This window comes from Scyliorhinus canicula, chromosome 6, assembly GCF_902713615.1.
Source record: "Scyliorhinus canicula chromosome 6, sScyCan1.1, whole genome shotgun sequence".
Classification (NCBI taxonomy): Eukaryota; Metazoa; Chordata; class Chondrichthyes; order Carcharhiniformes; family Scyliorhinidae; genus Scyliorhinus; species Scyliorhinus canicula.
The window spans coordinates 65,715,653-65,737,324 of NC_052151.1; the positions used below are offsets into that span (position 1 = coordinate 65,715,653).

The window sequence follows — 21,672 nt, forward strand, 5'->3', positions numbered from 1 at the left end:
GGCTGCACCTTTCTTTGGAATTCTGACCTAATATTTTGTGGGTGAGAATCCTGGGGCGGAATTCACCACCCCCGCCGTGGCCGGAATTCTCCGCCACCCGGGAATCGGCGGGAGCGGGTATCACGATCGGCGTGCCCCCCGCGGCGATTCTCCGGCCTGCGATGGGCCGAAGTCCCGCCGCTGCCAGACCTCTCCCGCCGGCGGGAATTAGAGCGCCTCTGGTGCCGGGGGAGTGGCGGCGCGAGTGGGCCCCCGGGGTCCTGGGGGGCGCGTGCGGGGCGATCGGACCCTGGGGGGTGCCCCCACGGTGGCCTGGCCCGCGATCAGGGCCCACCGATCGGCGGGCGGGCCAGTGCCATGGGGGCACTCTTTTTCTTCGGCCGCCGCCACGGCCTCCACCACAGCGGAGGCTGAAGAGACCCTCCCCCCCCCACCGCGCATGCGCCGGTGATGACGTCAGCGGCTGCTGACGCACCGGCGCAAGCGTGAACCGGCGAAGGCCTTTCGGCCGGCGTCAAAGGCCGTTGGCGCCATTTTTGCCGCCAGTCGCGGTGGCGCCAACCACTCAGCGCGGGCCTAGCCCCTAAAGGCGCGGAGAATTCCGCACCTTTGGGGAGGCCCGACGCCGGAGTGGTTGGTGCCACTCCGCTACACCGGGACCCCCCGCCCCGCTGGGTAGGGGAGAATCCCGGCCCTGATTCCTATTACCCTTATCTCTTCTGAAGCAACTTAAAAATAAAACAAAATTGACTTAAAACGATTAGCAATTGAATCAAATATAAGGGGAAAATGCCTCGAGATTTCCTAGAAAATAAATCCTTCAATAACTGCTGTTGGGCATATTTGCAAAACTGTACATCTATGTACCTTATACGTTTTATTTCAAAAGTGATAGAATGTTTGGTAAATCTGCTGTTTAAGTTTCAACATGAAGACCCATTATATCTTTCATATGCCTGCTTGTTTTCACATGCTGTAGGCATATTTTTTACAGTTGTTTGAATTGGCAACCTTTTAGGGTTGTGCTCCCTTTTTGAAGCAGTCGGGACAGTTTCTGGGTTAGCATACTAGACTTACCTGGTTAAAGGATAATACTAATAATAAAGTAATTTTTTTAAAGATCGTGCATCAGTAGTGCATGTCATAGAACTAGGCAATTAAGTATGTTCCTTGATCAGACAGGTACTTGTCAATGTTAATGATTACATAGTAAACTAATGATTTAGGGGAAAGTCCAACGGTAGAAAGACAAAAAAAAATCCCCGTAAGTGGCAAATGCTTACTTACAGTTTCTTCCACTGGTGCATTAGAATCAGCTTCCACTCTGATTGATGGGTTTGCACATGTCTAAAGAAAAAGAAAATTACATTAAAAAGTTGAATGCACATTGAAGCATATCACATAACTAATTTCTGGTTATCCCAGTATAATATCCTTCCTGCATTTTATAGATCATCTTCACTTTTTGGTGACTGTTTTAGCTTATTGAATGTGTTTCAATTAATCTTTTGTGCTGGAAATAATATCGCAGGATCTGATAATGCCATTAAAACATTTACTTTGTAATTAATAACATCAAAAAAACTTTTTATCCATTTTTATTCAATCATTGAATGAGAATTGTCCCTATTAATCTGGATTAAACTTTACCACTATCATCCACGCATACAAGATAGTTAATTAGAATCCTCCCCCTTCAGTCCAGAGCTGTATATAGCACATTATACATGGTGACAGTTAGAATAATTGAATTGCTGCAGCACAGGAGGTCATTTGGCCCATCATTTCGGCACTACCTCTCAATATCCCAAGGTAGAGCAAGCCTGGTAAAAGTGTCTTTACAATCCCAAGCGAGTTCTCTCTGTATCAAGTTAATGCCTGGTTTTATAGTTAGCTGTCCTGAGTTTTGTTGATTTTTTCCTTCTTCCACGACTGCTCCTTCCATGGCCTTAGCCACCTTTATATCAGCCAATAAAATGGCTAGTCATATACGGCAGGAGCGTTTTATGGATTCCTGAACCCATGCAATAGAACGTTGGCACTCACAGCCACCAGACATAGGTATTCCGGAATAGCTCTCCAACCTTTGGTTGCTGCAAGTAGGGCTTGAACCCTGTATTTTCTTAGTCAGAGGCACAATGGTGCCAAGTGTAGCCACCTGGGGTGGCCACGTCCCGATTCCAAAATGGATGCCCGCAAAGAGTACAGGGAAAATTGGCCAGCCACAGGGAAAACAAGCAGGTGCAAGGTTTCCTGTGTATTAAGATTTGCAGAACCCAGACAGAACCGAAACCAATAGCCATCTACATACTAATGAGCGATCCCCAGAAACAATCAGAAACATTGAATCAATCGGGACCAAACCAGACTCCCCGGCGCCAGCGTGAGCTAGGACAAAGGCAGGCAACGGACACATAGGGCCTGCCCAACGATCAGGGAACAGCTCCAGTATTGAAGAAATCGATAAAAACGATTGGGACATGGTCCAATTAATTGGGACCAAGTCCGGGGTCCGCCCAAAAGGGCGCAAAACCCCTGGGGACTATAAAGTAGAGTCCCCAAGTTCAGTTCGCTCTCTTGGCAGCTCTCAAAGAACTCTTGACCGTGACTCTCAGCAAGGAGAGACCTGCCTAGCAGCTTCACCAACCAAGTAAGTCTCCAGTCAACGCACGCTACGAGATAGACGCTCCTAGCTACTATTCCATGCTAGTTTGAAGCCAGCAGATTCAGAAACAGACAAAGGCCATTGTTCCTCTGACCTGGTGGGCCATTTGAAAGCTAAGTATAGGGCTTTAGTAGCAGTGATAGTTTAGTAAGTAGAGTTTTATGCACGAGTAGTGATTGACTGTGTGTATAATAAATGTGTTTTGGTTTGAAACTTACTAACTGGTGTATTGAGTTATTGATCAGCACTTGGCTTTGAACCTCGTGGTGGTATCAGAAAGATACCTGGCTAGAGCAAAGGTTATTAAAACAGAGCAATTAAGTAAAAGCATAATGAGCAACACCACTGAGTTAAATATAATAATAATCTTTATTGTTGTCACAAGTAGGCTTACAATAACACTGCAATGAAGTTCCTGCTCGTTCCTATTTGCAAGGTTCGTGAAGGAGGTGAGTAATGTTAAGCTTTGATTAATAAATAAATTCTGAGGTTTTTAGGAAGACTGCCCCTTCCACACTCAGCATGTTAGGATTAATGTTCATGTAGCTAACTGAAATCTGACTTTGAACCAGATGGAAGCTTTGTTGACTGCAGGGATGACATCCAGGGAACACCACTAAGCTAAGCAAGAGACAAAGTACAAGACAAATTGGTTTGATTTCCACTATAAACACCATGTGGGTCAGAATTGCTGCAGTGGGGTAGAGCAAGCAGCATCAGAAGATAGCAGTAAATCGAGCCGCAGCTCCACAGCGGACAAATAAATTTGTAGGAAGAATTGAGCGCCGGGAGCTATGTTTTTTTGGGGCTTGGATAACTAATCGATAAGGAGGGTAAAAAAGGTATTAAATGGAATGCATAAGGGAGTTTCTGTTGATATTCATGTGGGGGACAAATACTACATACAAATGGAGAAAGGTCTGAAATCATCAAGTGAAGTTATTACAAAAATAACATAACTTTCAGATCTCCTAGCACCCATGAAGGATGTTGCTGATAGGACTAGTAGCAATGAATGCTCCCAATTCTTGATCAGCTTCCATTCCTGGCTATTCATTCCTGCTCGGTCACACTTGTGCAGCTTTTCATTCTTGTGAATATCCTTTGCTTGACTTTCCCTCTTTGGTTTCCTTTTGTTTCTCTCTCTGTTCGTCTTTTCACTCCACCTGCCACATCACCTCCCTTTCTCTCTTTAATACATTTCCTTTCTCTCTCTGCTACTTCTTGAGAAACATTTTCATCATAGGTGCATTATTCCAGGAATCCCCCTAGAAGTGGAAGTGCTTACTCACAGAATGTACTATCACTGAAACTAAATTGAGCAGTTTCAGCTGAGAGAGAGCGAGTACGTGCCTGACTTAGCAAATGTGATATGACTCACTCCCCAAGAACAAACAGACTGATGTTGTACAACCTTAGGTTTAAGCAGTGATGGATGAGGTGGCAGCAAGCGTTTTTAACCACGTTAGATCGCATGCAATGACATGGCTAAAACCGATGATACAACACTGGCCACAAACATCCTCGGTGGTTCTTATTTTCCACACAAGTTTGTACTTCAAATGATTAATATAGAAATTCTTAAAAATATTATGTTGCAGTTACAAAAAGTAATGAAAAACGGGTTTCTTCATGTAATAGCTCAGACATGTGCCAGAGATATTCACCTTGGAGGCTCTAGATCCTGAGGAGGGGAACATGGAGCATAAGGATGCCAGTGGGGTGCAGCACAATCAGACTGAAATCCGTGAGCAACATCAAATATTGGTTTCTGGGTGTACAATCTAGGGATTTCTCTCGGGCTCAGCTTATAAAAGAAGAATGTTTGCAGAGTGTGCCATCTATGTGAACGAACGGTGGGTAGATTACCAGAGTACAAAGCAATTTCCTGGCAACCTAGTGTTCATGGCCTCGGACCTTAGAGAATTATCTAATGGCCTTGCAAATTATCCAGGAGTGTGTCAACCTCAGAAAGCTAAAATAGTCATAATTGCTCAGGCCATTGAAGCAAGCCATATTTTTCACTGATAGATTTGTGGGGTTGTGGAACATCACTGTGTTCCAGCAGCTGTATTCTCTCTGTCTGGCGGTGGGATTCTCTCTTCACGCAGCTTGTCAATGACATTTCCCATTGAAGCTACCCTAGGCCGCCGGGAAACCCGTGGGCGGAGGTGCTGCCAGCGGGAAAAGAGAATTCCAACGGCCGGAGAATTCCGGTCAGCATCTGTAAAGCCACGTGCAGTTAATGGTACCCGACACAATGGGTAAACCTACTATCTTGTCAAAGTTACGTGAGCAAGCTGCCTACTTCTCTCTGGCTTGAGAGAATACAATATAATTCCCTTCTTCTGTTGTACGGATCATCAGTCACTTCTACAAGAATTAGGAGCAGGATTAGGCCATTTGGCCCTTGAGACTTCTCTACCATTCAAGACCTGATCGTGGCCTCAACTCCACTTTCCTGCCTGTCCCCATACCCCTTAGTTCCGTTGTCAATCAATAATTTATCTAACGCAGCCTTGAATATATTCAATGACTGAGCTCCATTGCTCTCTGGGGAAGCGAATTCCACAATCTAATGACCCTCTGAGGGCAAAATGTTCTCCTCACCTGAGTCTTAATTGGGAGACCCCTAATTTTTAAATTGCGTCCTCTAGTTCGAGACTCCCTCCACCACACAAAAGGGAAACATTCTCTGAGCTTTCCCCTTGTAATGTCTCATTAGTGGGTGTCAGACTAGTAAATGTTAAAGATGTCGTCTATGCCAGTCTGGTTGGATCCCAACACAAATAACCTTACAGCCAATGATAGCTGCATCCTTTCCGTGCTCTGAACCTGCAAGAGGTTGCGGACTTCATATAACGATGTCACACACACTGTTTCTCCTAAGGTTGAGATACGGTTGCTTCCTGAAGATCCCGGGCGGTCCTGTGAGCAGCTTGTCCTCTATTGTGCTGTCACTCCTGAATCTCCCTGTCATGCTGCTGGCCAAGGAAGATGGTCACTGCAGCACCCATGAACCAAGGCTTTCGCCACACATGAAATATGACACCAGTTACAGAAAGTTAACATGAAGGTATAGCAAGCAATTAGGGAGCCTCTTGATGTGCTAATCTTTCTGACAAACAGCTGGAAGTGTTGCTATTACAAGAGGCTTTGGTCACACTACATGCAGTGTACTCTTTACTGAAGGAAAGTAATGCTAGCCTTATTTAAATCTGTTTATGGGATATGGGTGCCACTGTCAAGACCAGCATTTATTGCTCATTCCTATTGCCTTCGAGAGGTGGTGGTGGTGACCCACGCTCTTGAATCCTGAGGTGTTGTTATTTCCACAGTGCTGTTAGAGAGGGAGCTCCAGGATTTTGATCCATCTACAGTGACGGCATGTGGGGATATATTTCCAAGTCAGGATGGTGTGCGGCTTGGAGGGGAACTGCAGGTGGTGATGTTCCCATGCACCTGCTGTCCTTGGCTTTTGAGGTGGTGGAAGTAATGGGCTTGAAATGTGCTGATGAAGGAATATACTTGCCTTAAAGGGGATACAATGAAGATTCATTATATTGATTCCTTGGATTGAAGGCTGACCTTTAAGATTGAATAATTTGACCCTTCATTTCTGGAGTTTAGAAGAATGAGATGTGATCTCATTGAAATGTCTGCAGGTTTTGGCAGTACTTGTCCAAATAGATACTCAGAGGTCGTTTCTCCTGGCTTGAATCAAGACCTAAATTTCACAGTCTCAGGTTAAGGAGTCAGCTATTTAGGGCTGAGATGATAAATGTCTTTAGCAGGTTCTGATTCTTTGAAATTCTCTACCCCAGAGGACTGTGGATGCTCAGTTGGTATATTTAAGATTGAGAGCAATAAATATTTGTACATTGAGGAAAGGAGGTGAATTAGCGGTAGGGTGGGAAAGTGGAGTTGATGAGTTTTGCCATGATCTTACTGAATGGTGGAGCAGTCTTAATGGGCCTTATAGTTTACTCCTGTTCCTATTTTTTATGTTCTTATTGGAAGTGCTGTAGGGGTTACAGTGGCTGGTCGCAGATCCTGCTGCAGCCGTTTATGTAGCTGCTGTAAAGCTTCTTTAACTAGCGGGCTGGAGTTTGGGTTGCCAACTTCAGCAGGATATATTCTGGGGGTTGTCGGCAGAAAGTGTAGTGTGCCGTGGGTTGCTGAGTCCGGCACGGGGGACGGGGGGGGGGGCACAAAGTCCAAAACACCGGACACTAGATGCCGGGTGCTGACAAGCAGCTGCCTCGGATCCTGCTCTCTGGCTGCAGTCGGGCTGATTTGCTGGTTGCATTAACAGACTTTCATGTTACATCCCTGGGACCATGGCCTTGTGTCCCATACCTACTTCCTGCAGAAGTGCCAGATAACACCGCATTCACCTCGGTGCCGGGGGTAAAAAAAAACGGCATTGCAGCAAACAGCAGCGCCGAGGAGCTTAACACGTCTGTGGCCATGATGTAATGTGCTATGTCATTTAATAATAATAATAATTTTAATAATCACTTGTTGCCACAAGTAGGCTTCAATGAAGTTACTGTGAAAAGCCCCTAGTCACCACATTCCGGCGCTGTTCGGGGAGGTCAGTATGGGAATTGAACCCGTGCTGCTGCCTTGTTCTGCATTACATTACAAGCCAGCTATTTAGCCCAGTATGCTAAACCAGCCCCTCTGCTGGCCATCATGCTGGCTCTGCCGGCAGGGGAGTGCTGCCCACCTGCCTGTAAAAATATACTCTGGGTGCCGGCACGAGAGCCAATCGACTAATGGGGAATTCAATCATTTAAAATCTCCTGGACTGCTTTCAATAGCTGCCAGGAGATTGGGGCCAATACTGGGAGTCTCACGGCCATTCGTGTAGGATTGACAACCCTAGCGGGAGGGAACGCGCACACCAAGTCGAAGTGTGAGAAATAAAATCAGCAGGTAATATGGGCAGGGTTCAGAATTATGTACACAAATGCATACAGAATTAAAAAGTACAGTAAGTGACTTAAGAAGCACAAATTCATCTCAAGAACAGAAGAAATAAGAGTAGGCCTGCTCCGCCATTCAATATGAGCATGACTGATCTGATTGTAGCCTTAAGTCCACTTTCCTGCCGGTCCACTATTCGCCTCGACTTCCTTGTCAATCAAAAATCCATCTAACTGCCTTGAAAAAATGTGATGACTCAGCAGCCACTGTTCACTGAGCAAGACAATTCCAAATATTAACAACCCTCAGAGAAGAAAAGGGTATAAACAGGTTAAATGAGTGGGTAGGAAGAATAAAGGAGCTGAATATTATTTAAATGGAGAAAGACTGCAGAAAGCTGCAGCACAGAGGGATCGGGAGGTCCTCATGCATAAATCACAAAAAGTTAGCATGCAAGTTCAGCAGGTAATTGTGAAGGCAAATGGAATGTTGGATTTTGTTTCAAAGGGAATGGAGCACAAAAATAGGGGAAGCCTTGCTAAAACTACAAGGCACTAGTTAGATTTCATCTTCAATACTGTGATCAATTTTTGTCCGCCTATTTGAGGAAAGATATATTGGCATTGGAAATAGTCCGGAGAAAGTTTACCAGACTGATTCTGGGTATGGAGGGATTTTCTTATGAGGAGAGGTTAAATAGGTTGGGTCTGTGCTCATTGGAGTTTCGAAGAATGGGGTGATCTTATTTAGGCAGACAGGGTTCTCAGGGGGCTTCACACGGTAGCCGCTGAGAGGTTCCCCTTGTGGAAGGGTCTAGGACTAGAGGGCATAATCTTAGAGAAGGGGTTGCCCATTTAAGATAGAGTTGAGGAGGAGTTTCTTTACTCAGAGGGTGGTGAATGTGTACCAAGAACAAAGAACATGTATACGTACATGAATACAGCACAGGAACAGGCCCCTCCAAGCCTGCGCTGATCACATGTCCTATCTATCTAGACCAACCGCCTGTATCCTTCTATACACCGTGTGTTCATGTGCATATCCAGATAAGTCTTAAAGCTTGCTAACACATGCTTCAACCATCTCATTTGGCAGTGCATTCCAAGCCATTACCACACTCTCTGTAAAAAAGCTTCCCCCGCACATCTCCACTGAACCTTTCCCGCCTCGCCTTGAACTTGTGCCCCCTTGTAGTTGTCATTTCCGCCCTGGGAAAAAGCTTCCAACTGTTCACCCTATCTATACTCCTAATAATTTTATAAACTTCTATCAGGTCACCCCTCAGCCTCCGTCTCTATGGAGAACCATTCCAGTGTATTCAATCTCTCCTCATGGCTCAAACCCTTCATACCAGGCAACATCCTGGTAAACCTTTTCTGTACTCTCTCCAAAGCCCTTCTGGTAGTGTGGTGACCAGAATTGGACACAGTATTCCAACTGTGGCCAAACCAATCTATATAATTGTAACATAATTTTTGAGCTTTTTTATGCAATACTGCATCCTATGAAGGCAAGCATGCCATACGCTTTCTTTGCCACCATTTCCATCTGTGCTGCCACTTTTAAAGATCTGTGGACCTGCACACCCAGATCTCTCTGAGTCTCTATGCTCCTGATGGTGCTACCATTTATTTTATAGCTCCTACCTGAATTGGATCTACCAAAATGCATCACCTCGCATTTGTCCGGGTTAAATTCCAACTGCCATTTCTTTGCCCAATTTTGCAGCCTATCTATATCCTGCTGTATTCTCTGACAATCTTCATCACTATCTGCAACTCCTGAAATCTTAGTATCATCCGCAAACTTGCTTATCAGACCCACGACGTTTTCTTCCAAGTCATTTATATATATTACAAAGAGCAGATATCCCAGAACTGATCCCTCTGGAACACCACTAGTTACAGACCTCCATTTGGAAAAACACCCTTCCACTGCTACCCTCTGTCTTCTATGGCTAAGCTAGTTCTGGATCCATCCAGCTAGTTCACCCTTGACCCAGCCTGCCATGAGAGACCTTATCCAAATGCTTTACTAAAGTCCATGTAGACAACATCCATAGCCTTTTCCTCATCAATCATTTTTGTCACCTCCTCAAAAAATTCCATCAAATTAGTGAGACATGACCTCCCTCATACAAAACCATGCTGTCTGTCGCTAACACTTCCAAATATGCATAATCATATCTGACAATCTTTTCCAACAATTTCACGATCACTGATGTCAAGCTCACTGGCCTATAATTACCCAGATTATCCTTGCAACCCTTCTTAAATAACGCTACAACATTGGTTATCTTCCAATCCTCTGGGATCTCACCTGTGGCCAATGAGGACAGAAAGATTTCTGTCAGAGGCCCAGTGATTTCATCTCTTCCTTCCCTCAGTAATCTGGCATAGATGCCATCTGGCCTCAAGGATTTGTCTGCCTTAATGCTTTTTAACACACCTAACACTTCCTCCCAAGTGTTTATGGAGTTTAATGCGGAAAAGTGTGAGGTGGTTCACTTTGGAAGGAGTAACAGGAATGCAGAGTACTGGGCTAATGGCAAGATTCTTGGTAGTGTAGATGAACAGAGAGATCTCGGCATCCAGGTACATGAATCCCTGAAAGTTGCCACCCAGGTTAATAGGACTGTTAAGAAGGCATATGGTGTGCTAGCCTTTATAAGCAGGGGGATTGAGTTTCGGAACCACAAGGTCATGCTGCAGCTGTACATAACTCTGGTGCGGCCGCACCTGGAGTACTGCGTGCAGTTCTGGTCACCACATTATAGGAAGGATGTGGAAGCTTTGGAAAGGGTTCAGAGGAGATTTACTAGGATGTTGCCTGGTATGGAGGGAAGGTCTTACGAGGAAAGGCTCAGGGAATTGAGGTTGTTTTCGTTAGAGAGGAGAAGGCTGAGAGGTGACTTAATAGAGACATATAAGATAGTCAGAGGGTTAGATAGGGTTGACAGTGAGAGTCTTTTTCCTCGGATGGTGATGACCAACACGAGGGGACATAGCTTTAAATTGAGGGGTGATAGATATAAGACAGATATCAGAGGCAGTTTCTTTACTCGGAGAGTAGTCGGGGTGTGGAACGCCCTGCCTGCAACAGTAGTAGACTCGCCAACTTTAAGGGCATTTAAGTGGTCACTGGATAGACATATGGATGAAAATGGAATAGTGTAGGTCAGATAGGCTTCAGATGGTTTCACAGGTCGGCGCAACATCGAGGGCCGAAGGGCCCGTACTGCGCTGTAGCGTTCTATGTTCTATGTTTACACATCCCTCTGAGACACCACCAATCAACGTGTCCCTCTCCTTTGTGAATACCGATGCAAAATACTCATTAAGGACCTCACCTACTTCCTCTGGTTCTATACATAATTTCCCTTCTTTGTCCTCGAGTGGACCAACTCTTTCTTTTGTTCCTAACATACATACAAAATGCCTTGGGATTCTCCTTAATCCTGTCTGCCAAGGACATTTTGTGACCCTTTTTGCCCTCCTAACTACTTGCTTGTGCTCTTTTCTACTTTCCTTGTATTCCTCAAGTGCTTATCTGTTTTTAGTTGTCTGTACCTCACATATGCATCTTTTTTCTTTTTGGCAATATTCTCAATTTCCTTGGTCATCCATGGTTCCCGAATCCTGCCTTTCCTGTCCTTCCTTTTTACTGGCACATGCCTGTCCTGCATTCCCATCAACTGCTCCTTAAAAGACCCCCACATGCCAAATGTGGATTTACCCTCAAACAGCCTCTCCCAAACACCAGCCCCCAAATCCTACCTAATCTGGTTGTAGTTAACCTTCCCCCAATTTAGCACCTTAACCATAGGACAACACTCATCCTTTTCCACGAGTATCCGAAAGCTTACGGAATTGTGGTCACTGTTCACCACATGTTCTCCCACTACAACGTTGATGACCTGGCCGGGCTCGTTCCCTAGCTAGGTCCAATCTAGTCCCCTCTCTAGTAGGACTATCCCCATATTGTTCCAAAAAAACTTTCTGGACACACATAACAAATTCCTAACCTAGCCCTAAGGGATTTCCAGTCAATACGAGGAAAATTAAAGTATCCCACTACAACAACCCTATTATTTCCACATCTATCCAGAATCTGCTTACACATCTGTTCCTCAACTTTCCGTGGGCTGTTCGGAGGCCTGTAGTACACCCCATCATTGTAACTGCCCCCTTCCTGTTTCCGAGCTCTACCCACAGTGCCTTGTTACTTGATTCTTCCATGGTGTCTGCGCTCAGTACAGCTGTAATATGTTCCCTAACCAGTATTGCAACTCTCCCCTCCTCTTTTACCTTCCTCCTTGTCTCGCCTCAAACATCTATATCCTGGAATATTTAGCTGCCAGTCCTGTCCCTTTTTTAACCAAGTCTCCGTTACAGCAACCACATCCACATTCCACGCATGAATCAAGGTTTTAAGTTCATCTGTCTTACCTGTTATACTCCATACATTGAAGCAGATACACTCCAGACCTCCAGTCCCACTCCAGACCTCCAGTCCCACTGAGTTCGACCACCCCAGCCTACCCTTCCTCTTAGCCAGCCTGACCCGGGTACCATGCTCATCCCCAGTCTCTATATTTGCTGGTTTACTGTTCTGATTCCCACCCCCCTGCCAAATTAGTTTGAACCCTCCAGAACCATATTAGCAAACCTCCCAGCCAGGATATTGGTGCTCCTCCAATTTAGGTGTAACCAGTCCTTCTTGTACAGGCCCCGTCTTCCCTGGAAGACTTCCCAGTGATCCAAAAAACTGAAGCCCTCCATTCTGCAGCAGGTCTTTAGCCACGTGTTCAACTGCACTATATCCCTGTTGCTAGCCTCGCTAGCACATGACACGGGGAGTAATCCTGAGATTACTACCCTCGAGGTCTTGCTTTTTAATCTTCTACCTAGCTCCCTAAATTGCCGTTGCAGGACCTCGCTACTCTTTTTACTTATGTCATTTGTACCAATGTGGACAATGACCTCTGTCTGATTTCCCTCTCATTTTAGGATGCTTTGTACCCGCTCAGAGACATCCAGAACCCTGGAGTCCTTTACTGCAGAGGGTTGTAAAGGCTGGATCGTTAAGTGTGTTCAAGGCTGAGATAGACAGATTTTTCCTCAGTAAGAGAATCAAGGATTATGGGGATAAGGTGAGAAAGTGTAGTTGAGGATTATCATTTCAGATCAGTTGTGATCTCCTTGAATTGTGGAGCAGACACGATGAGCCAAATGACCTACTTCTGTTCCTATGTCATATAATCTATTACAGTATTGTTTGCCTTTTTTTTTCAATTTGATACCATCCTTAACTTTCTTAGTCATTCACAAATCTTTCTGGTGGTGTCTTCCTTCCTCAATGGAATGTATTTTTGTTGAAATATCTCCTTAAATGTCTCACTGTTTCTCTACCTAATTAGCCTATTTACCCAGTACACTTTAACCAATGCTGTTTTTATACCCTTATAATTGTTTTTAATTAAATTCAATACATGAGTCTTAGACTCATACTCCTCACTCTCAATCTGAATGTGAAATGTTATCATATTTCCCTATGAGGTCTTTAATCAATCCTGTTTCGTTACTCATGACTAGGTCCAAAACAACCTTTTCCCTGTAGCTTCTAGAGCCTATAGTTCCAAGAAACTCTCCCAAATACAGTCAATGAAGTCATCCCCAAGCCACCTTTGCCAATTTGACTTTTCCCACTCGATGTGAAGATTAAAGCTGCTCACGATAATTGCAGTACCTTTCTTGAACTCCCTTCATTATTTCTTGACATAGGTTTGGTCCAACTGTGTAGCTACAGCTTGGGAGTTTATAAACTCCTCCCACAGGTGACTTTTTTCCTTTTCTATTTATTGACACCCAAATCTTGATCTTTCTGGACTGATATATTTTATTAACTAAACTAAAGCATCTTCTTTTCCTTTCTTCCTGTCCTTTTGAAATATCTAATACCTTAAATATTCGGGTCTCATTCCTGGTCACCTTGCAATTGCATCTCTCCAACGGGTATCATATTGAACTCAGTTATTTCTATTTGCAGCAACAAATTATCCATCCATGGGTACAGTGTAGGAGCCATTAGACAGAAGTTAGACACAATTGGGCTTTCAATATTCCATTCTTCAGACAAGTCCGGGAAATGGAGGAAAGACAGAAAGGAGGGATTTCAGTAAGAGCGATCACGCAATGGTAAACTATGTAAAGCTGGGTTCTGATCTGGGGAGTGTGCAAAGGCCATAAGTCCAGGTTGAAACAAGATATTTTCCCACCTGCATTTCATGCCTCCAAGTAGTCCAACGCGTTATGATGCACACCTGCACAATGTAACCTGAAATCCACAATTTAAAGGGCCAATGCAGAAATTGAATCTGGAAGAGTGATGGGGTGTTGAGGTTGGATAGAGAGCAATGGCAGCACCCAGGTTAATGCTGCTTCCCTGAGTGCAGTCAAGCATATGAGGAGCATACTTTTTCCCAGCCAAGGGAAAAAGAAACCGGTCAAGAAATCATCAAGAAAATATGCTTTGAGGTGGTTGAGAAGAGCAGCAAAAGAATACTATGCAGGAAGTGGTTTAATCGCTTAACTCTGTCAGAGAAAGTGAATACATTTGTTGGTTCATCAACATCCTGTGGTGTAACCCCACCCCTTTCACTCCGTTTGATCAAGCGCCACTCCTCATACCTACTTCAGTTTCAGCAGCATCTATCCGTCTCGCTCTATTGCGTTTCTTCACCACCTCATGATTCCATCACTGTCACTCACCCAAATTTTATGCAACGTGATCCATCTACCTCACAATCATTCACCTAAAATGCATCAGTCAGGTGAAGACATGATCATCTCTAACCCATACATACGTTTAATTACGCTTGTAGGAGAAGGGAGCATTAAACACAAGGGAGAGAACTGGAGGTGACCCCCACAAATTTACAGATGCGTAGGTGTCGGCCATGGTGGTAAGTGGCACATCTTGTATTCCTCTCAACTGGGGATGGGGAGACCGGGAACTTGCAGATGCCTGGTGAAGGATTAATAATATCTCTGATGCACATGCTAATTTTACTCTGCCAATTACTGAATTATGAGTAGACTGATTATGGTAATTGCCAGTATCAACAGTTTGCTTGTTTTGAATAATTGATATCACTTTCTTTTCTCTTCGAGAGTTTTGCCAGAGACATAGGAGGATGATTCCTTGGAGGATCCCATTTTTTCTGAAGGTGCATTGTCACAGGACATATCAGCAGGCACCAATGCAAATACTTGCAGTTTGGTGGATCCAGTTAGTTAGTTATGATTTCACCTGGTGCTTCACAATTCATAAATGAGCATGAAGAGACAGCCTAACAGTCATGGAGTATCCACTTGGGTGGCCAAATGAGTCCAGGCTGGTCTTAACTACTGCCATGCATCACTGATCATCAACGTGCTGTGCTGCAGCAGTGGTAGGAGTAATGTGGCACTGGCAAAGGACATGGATGATGGTGAAAGGGAACGCGAAAGTGAAAACTCCACTTGGAAGTCTCCCACTTGTTACTCCTGCGGCCCTCCATCTTGCAACTTACCAGTGCTACCTACCTCCCAAAGAATCACAAATGTCCTTCAGGGAAGGAAATTTGGTATCTTTACTCGGTCTGGCTTATATGTCACTTCACACCCACAGCAATGTGGTGACTTTTAGCTCCCCTCTGAAATTGCCTAGCAAGCCACTCAGTTTGAGGACAATTAGGGATAAGGAAACAAATGCTGCCTAGCCAGGGATGCACACGTCCATTATTTAATTAAAAAGTGATCCGAAGCATACATTAAAGCAATTGTCATGTGGGAATGCATAAGGATATTTGACAAGATATTAAATTTCCCTATTTTAAAAATATTTTTTCAAATTTACTGCAGTGTCTTTCAAACTTTTTTGCCCAGGACCCATTTTTGCCAACCAGCCATCCTTCGGATCTCACACCAGCCGACTTTCGTGACCCACGCCGGCCGACCTTTGTGACCCACGGTGACTGACCTCTACGACCCACACTGGTTGACCTTTGTGACCCATGCCGTCTGACCTTTACGCCTCACAATTTTTACTGACCTTAAATGTGACAGATGAGCCTGCTTGTTGCTCATGATGTCACTTGCTTTGTTATTCAATGCTACATTTCTGATAATGACGTCAGCTGATGATTTACTGCATCCGTTGAAAAAAAAGAGGTTTGCCCTCGAACTCGTCATGTTTAGTCTTCAAATATCTTTGAAGTTTTTGAGGGTTTTAAACTTTCATTTGTCAGTGCCTCCCTGCACATGAACTTTGAATTCTCATTTGCAGTGGAACAATTAATAAACCCACATCTCAAGTAATCAGCTTTATGCTGCTTTGTTCCTGTTTCCAGCTTCTTCATGGGTTGTTCAGCAAAGGCCCAGGAGTTCACACCGGCACTGCTGGCAGCTGCAAAATGGAGGAATCTCTCTTGCGCCCAGAAAACATGACGTCAGCGCATGGGGAGCGTGACCTGCTCTCTGCCGCCGCTTTTGGTGGGAGGACTCAATCGTTTTCTGAAACAAACTGGCCTAGACAGCACGCTGACGTCCGGACTGTCCACCCTGCTGGGCTCTGGGCCTGTGCACTGCTTGATCCGGCACGCACGCATCCGTCCCGGCCGGCAATCTCAAAAGTCTGTTGCTGCCAGCATTTTTAAAGGCTGGTCGCGGCAGTTGGCCGTTCCTCCCACGATCGGGAACGTCGCGGCTCCCTCCCGAAACCTGCGGGTCATGAGCCTGAGTTTGAAAATCCCTCATTTACTGCACAACACCAATTCACATTAGATCCATCATATCCAGAGTCCCAACTTCCCCTTTCACTAGCTTCACGGTGACTGTCGACACATGATGGGACCCACTGGGCAACTTGATGATTCCAACACACTACTGGCCAGCCTCCCATCTTCCAAGCCCTATAGACTCAAAACTCTGTACCCTATCTTGCACCAAGTCACCTTCACCCATCACCTCTCTGCTTGCTCCAGGTTGAGCAACAGTTCAATTTTAAAATTCTCGGTCTTATTTTTGAATCCCTCCGTGGTCTCAGCCATTCTTGTCTCTATAATCTTCAGATCTATATTTCCCTGACATCTGTGCTCTGCCAGTTCTGGTCTCTTGCACATCCCCAATATTAACTGCTCAAACCACAGGTGGCCATGGCTTCAGTTGCTAAGGCCGAAGCTCTGGAATTCCCTCCTAAATCTCTCTGCCTCCACCTTACTTTACTCCTTTACAATGTGCCTTTAAATTGAAGCCAGACTTCAGGAGTCATATCTGGATGCTTTATTTCATACAAGATGTGGTGAATGCTGTGTCCACTGAAAGTTTCAATGTTGAGATCAATATACATTGTCAGGTATTAGGATCATGGAAAAGGGTTGAAGCACAGTTAGTCTTATCTAATAGCGTAACAGGTTCGAGGGGATCGAATGGCCGACTCCTCTCCTGTGAAATTCCAGCCTCTGAACACACAGCTCCGGCAATGGTGAAAGCAGGTCCATTAAGGTCTGTTGTTCATATATTTTGGATATTTCAGCCTGACGGGTGTGGGGGGAGCGGGGGAAACAGTACAATTTGAGCTCTATCTGTCCTCCACCTGATGCTCCTTGTTAATCTCTTCCATTATAACAAAGAAAGATGAGTCTCCAGAGAAGGTCCCAAATAGGGAATGCCTCAACTAATTTAATCAATGCTTTCATTTAGAATACTCCAATGCTATCTAATCTCTTTCCAATACTATTGTGACAAATTAAGTCACTGCCACCCTTGATGATTCTGTCTCAAGAGTGCGCTATATAACAATGCTTCCAGTCAGCAACCAACAGGTGTGCAATACAGAGAAACTGATATAGGAAATCATTGTCATCACTGCTCAATTTGCATGGTATTAGCTGTAAAGACACAGGCACTTTCTGTGCCCAATGCTAGTGGAAAACCCAGAGCGATATATCCAATGTGCAAAAATATTTTTACTTATGAAACTTGGACTTAACAATGCTCCTGCAACCCAGGTTGTCAGCAGCAGCTAGTGAGAAAGGTAGTTGCAGTTGCCAAATTTGTTTTTCCAAGAACACGTTCTGCCTAATGGCACTGCTACAGTTGATTTGTTGGCTTATAGCTTCCCAGTCATCTACCCACCAACAGACCAAAGAAAGAAAGCTAAAAGCATCAACAACCATGTGGTCCCCGTTATAACCTGCCTGCTTACCACTGGCTTGGGACTAATGGCAATCCCACAATCCTTAGGGAGTATGAACTTCCCCAATGAGGGAGGCAGAGAAATCATTAGCAGAATCCCTGGCCAGTATGGAACCAGCTAGAGAGGAATGAGCAGCAAGAGAGTACTGTTGTGTATATATATATGTAATTGTAAATAAATGTTATTTCTTTCTGTTCTACAAACTCATGCTGGATTCTTCGTGGCCCTCACAAAACTGGTGACGAGGGTAAAGTGGATAGCTGTCTACGCTGCTGAAGCCACCTCCTGGACTTTTGTTGGATACAGGTTAGAAGTTTTCTTTCTGTTACACCATGCCTCTGTATGGACATTTGGATGTCTTTGATGCTGCACTGAAAAGTTGGAACCAGTACGCACAACAGATGCGTTACTATTTCCGGGCAAAGAAAATCACCGAAAACGAGTGGCAGGTGGTCAGTTTGCTCACCGCCTGTGGCCTGCATACATTTGGGGTGAATAGGTCCCTTACGTTCCCAGCTGCGGCGGACACCAAGATGTTTGATGAACTTGTGACCTTAGTGGGGCGACATTTTAACCCAACTCCATACAATATAGTCCAGCGTTACCGGATTAATACCGCTGAGAGGATCCCAGGAGAATCCCTTGCAGAGTTTCTATCCAGGCAACGCAAGATTACGGAGTACTGTGACTATGGTGAGACCTTGTCAGAAATGTTACACAAACGTTTGGTTTGCGGTATTAACAAAGCGGCCACCCAGAGAAAGTTGTTAGCCGAGCCAACATTCACTTTTCAACAGGCCATTCAAATAGTATTGTCCTGAGAGTGTGCAGAACGAGGAGTGCAGGAGCTACAGGGAATGGAGGTGCACGCCTTGGGGCGCAACCCCTTCTGTCCAAAAGCATCTCCCCGCACCCCTGCGGTACCTTGGGCAAGGCGACGTCCGGATCGACGCCAGTTGCTGCTGGACGTTCCTCCCCGAAGGGAGCCTTCTCCAGAACCGATAGATGAGGAGCTATGTCAGTGTTGGACTTGTGGGCATCGACCTCGTCGCTTACGCCGTTTCTGGGGGCGCCAGCGGCACCGTCGTTCCGACAGAAACTGGGGCCAACCGAGGGCCGTACCTTCCATTTGGATGAACCTGCGACGACTATTCCCTACGACGTGGAGACGGAGGACAACTGCCTGCAGCTGCATTGTGTTGTAGCTCCCTGTGTGGCCCCCATTAAGGTGACAGTACGAGTCAATGGTCACCTGCTCGAGATGGATTTGGACACTGACGCAGCGGTCTCCGTGATAGCCCAGAGGACGTTCGACCACATCAAGCAGGGTATATAGACTCTTACATTAACCGACACACAGGCCAAGTTGGCCACCTACATGGGGGAACCATTGGACATTATAGGAACTACGATGACCCCTGTTGTTTATGGACGCCAGGAGGGCGTTTCCCACTTATCATGGTGCGCGGCCACGGGCCCAGCCTGTTGGGTTGGGACTGGTTGCACCATTTGCGACTGCATTGGCAGCACTTCGTCCAAACAGTTTCTGGAGGGTTGACGGAGGTACTAGGATGGTTCCCAGATGTATTCCAGTCCAGTTTGGGGAAAATAAAAGGGGCCGTAGCCCGTATCCAAGTCGAACCGGAGCCACGCCGCACTATTTCTGGGCGCACCCTGTGCCTTACGCCTTGCTCGAGAAGGTAGAAGGGGAGAACACTCGTTTGGAGTCCTTGGGTATTATCAGGCCCGTCCGTTTCGTTAACTGGACAGTGCTAATTGTACCTGTAATGAAGCCAGATGCCACAGTTCACTTGTGCGACTATAAACTTAGTGAATACGGCTTCCCGGCTCGACCAATATCCAATGCCTCGCGTAGAGGATCTCTACGCAAAGCTTGCAGGTGGACTGTCTTTCCCGAAATTAGATATGAGTCACGCCGACCTACAGTTGGAGCTGGACCCTGCCTCCCGGCCATATGTAACTATTAATACACACCGGGAACTGTATGAATATACACGTTTGCCCTTTGGGGTATCCTCTGCCTGCGCTATCTTTCAACGCGTCATGGAGGGACCTTGAGAGGTTTACCGCGTGTTGCTGTCGACTTAGATGACGTTTTAATTGCAGGGACATCGGAGCAGGAACATTTGGAAAATTTGGAGGCTGTACTTAGACGCTTTTCAGAGGCTGGAGTCCGTTTACATCGTACAAAATGCGTCTTTCAGGCGAAGGAAGTAGTCTACTACCTGGGTTATCGGGTGGACCGCGAAGGTTTGCACCCCGTCGCAAAGACGGTGCGCAATTCAACAGGCCCTCGCCCCGACTGACATTTTGCATCTTCGCTCTTTTCTCGGCTTCGTAAACTATTACGGGAAGTTCCTCCCCAATCTGGCAAGTACGCTGGCCCAGTTGCACCTTCTGCTAAAGAAGAATCACACCTGGGTTTGGGGTCAGCCGCAAGAAACCGCTTTCCGGCGGGTAAAACAGCTATTGTCGTCGTCTGGGTTACTAACCCACTATGATCCTGGAAAGACTTTGTTCGTCACGTGTGATGCATCCCCGTATAGTATTGGGGCCATCCTGTCCCACAAGATGGAGAACGGGGCCGAGTGGCCGATAGCTTCTGCCTCCCGCACATTGACTGCAGGGGAAAAGAAGTACGTGTAGATCGAGAAGGACGGCCTGAAGGTGGTCTTTGCGGTGAAACGCTTCCAAAGTGCTGGGCTTTGTTGCTCGCTGCTTACGAGTATTCTCTGGAGCATAAACCAGGGACCCAGATAGCAAAGGCCGAACCATTGAGCCGATTGGCTTTGTCGACCGGCCCCATGTCGACCCCCACGACCAATGAAGTGGTTGCAACCCTAAATATTATGGATTCCTTGCCTGTCACGGCATCACAGATCAGTGAGTGGACCCAGACAGAGCCAATCCTGTCAAAGGTTCGGCACATAGTCCTGTATGGTGGGCAACATAGACAGTTCTCAGGCAAGTTGCGGGCATTTTCCTCTAAGCTGTCAGAGTTTAGCATGGAAACATCGAGGGCCGAAGGGCCTGTTCTGTGCTGTACTGTTCTATGTTCTATGTTAAGACGGTATCCTCTTGTAGGGCACGCGCGTGATTGTCCTGGAAAAAGGACAGGAGCTGATCCTAAGGGACTTGCACAATGGGCATCTGGGTGTGACCAAAATGAAAATGTTGACCGGGAGTTATGTCTGGTGGCCAGGCCTCGACACCGACATTGAGAAGGTGGCCCAAAACTGCTCCATTTGCCAGGAGCATCAGAAGCTTCTGCCGGCCGCGCCCCTACATCACTGGGATTGGCCAGGGTGGTCGAGGGTGCACTTGTATGCGGATTTCGCCGGCTCTTTTGACTGGGGTAGCTCCTGCGGAACTCCTAATGGGCCAAGACTTTGTACGCCGCACTCAAGAACGGCAGGGACGTGGCCTTTGTTGGCATCGGCCGATTCGGCAGTTTGCGCCCGATGACCCAGTGTTCATTCAAAATTTTGCTGGTGGTGCCCAGTGGGTCCCTGGCGTTATCTTTCGCTGAACGGGCCCTATCCCATACCAGGTGCAATCCCAGGGTCGTCTCCAGCACAAGCATCTAGACCATGTTCGGTCCAGAAGACCGTTTCCTCCAAAGATTCGTGCCCCCGGAGATCACTTCTACAGCCGCAGAGACCAGACCCAATGGAGAGTATTCCTCACGAACTTCCTTTGGCGCCGCACTCAAAGCCTGCGCAGGTCGTTGCAGAACCACGTGGAGATAGGGGCGCTGAGATTATCTTCATAAACTGTTAATAGCAAGCATTTAAACTCATTCCATATGCTGTATG

General features: G+C 46.0%; 1 protein-coding gene across 7 annotated transcripts in view; it reads right to left on the bottom strand.

The window, feature by feature from the left end:
• The window catches only part of ahi1 (Abelson helper integration site 1), a 375,133-nt gene that overhangs the window by 43,987 nt on the left and 309,474 nt on the right, over nucleotides 1-21,672 (bottom strand). For all 7 annotated transcript variants that reach the window (XM_038799412.1, XM_038799411.1, XM_038799414.1 and 4 more), the window contains one exon: nucleotides 1,288-1,347. In XM_038799412.1, coding sequence (XP_038655340.1) covers nucleotides 1,288-1,347 — 60 coding nt within the window. The remainder of the gene's footprint in view (nucleotides 1-1,287; nucleotides 1,348-21,672) is intronic.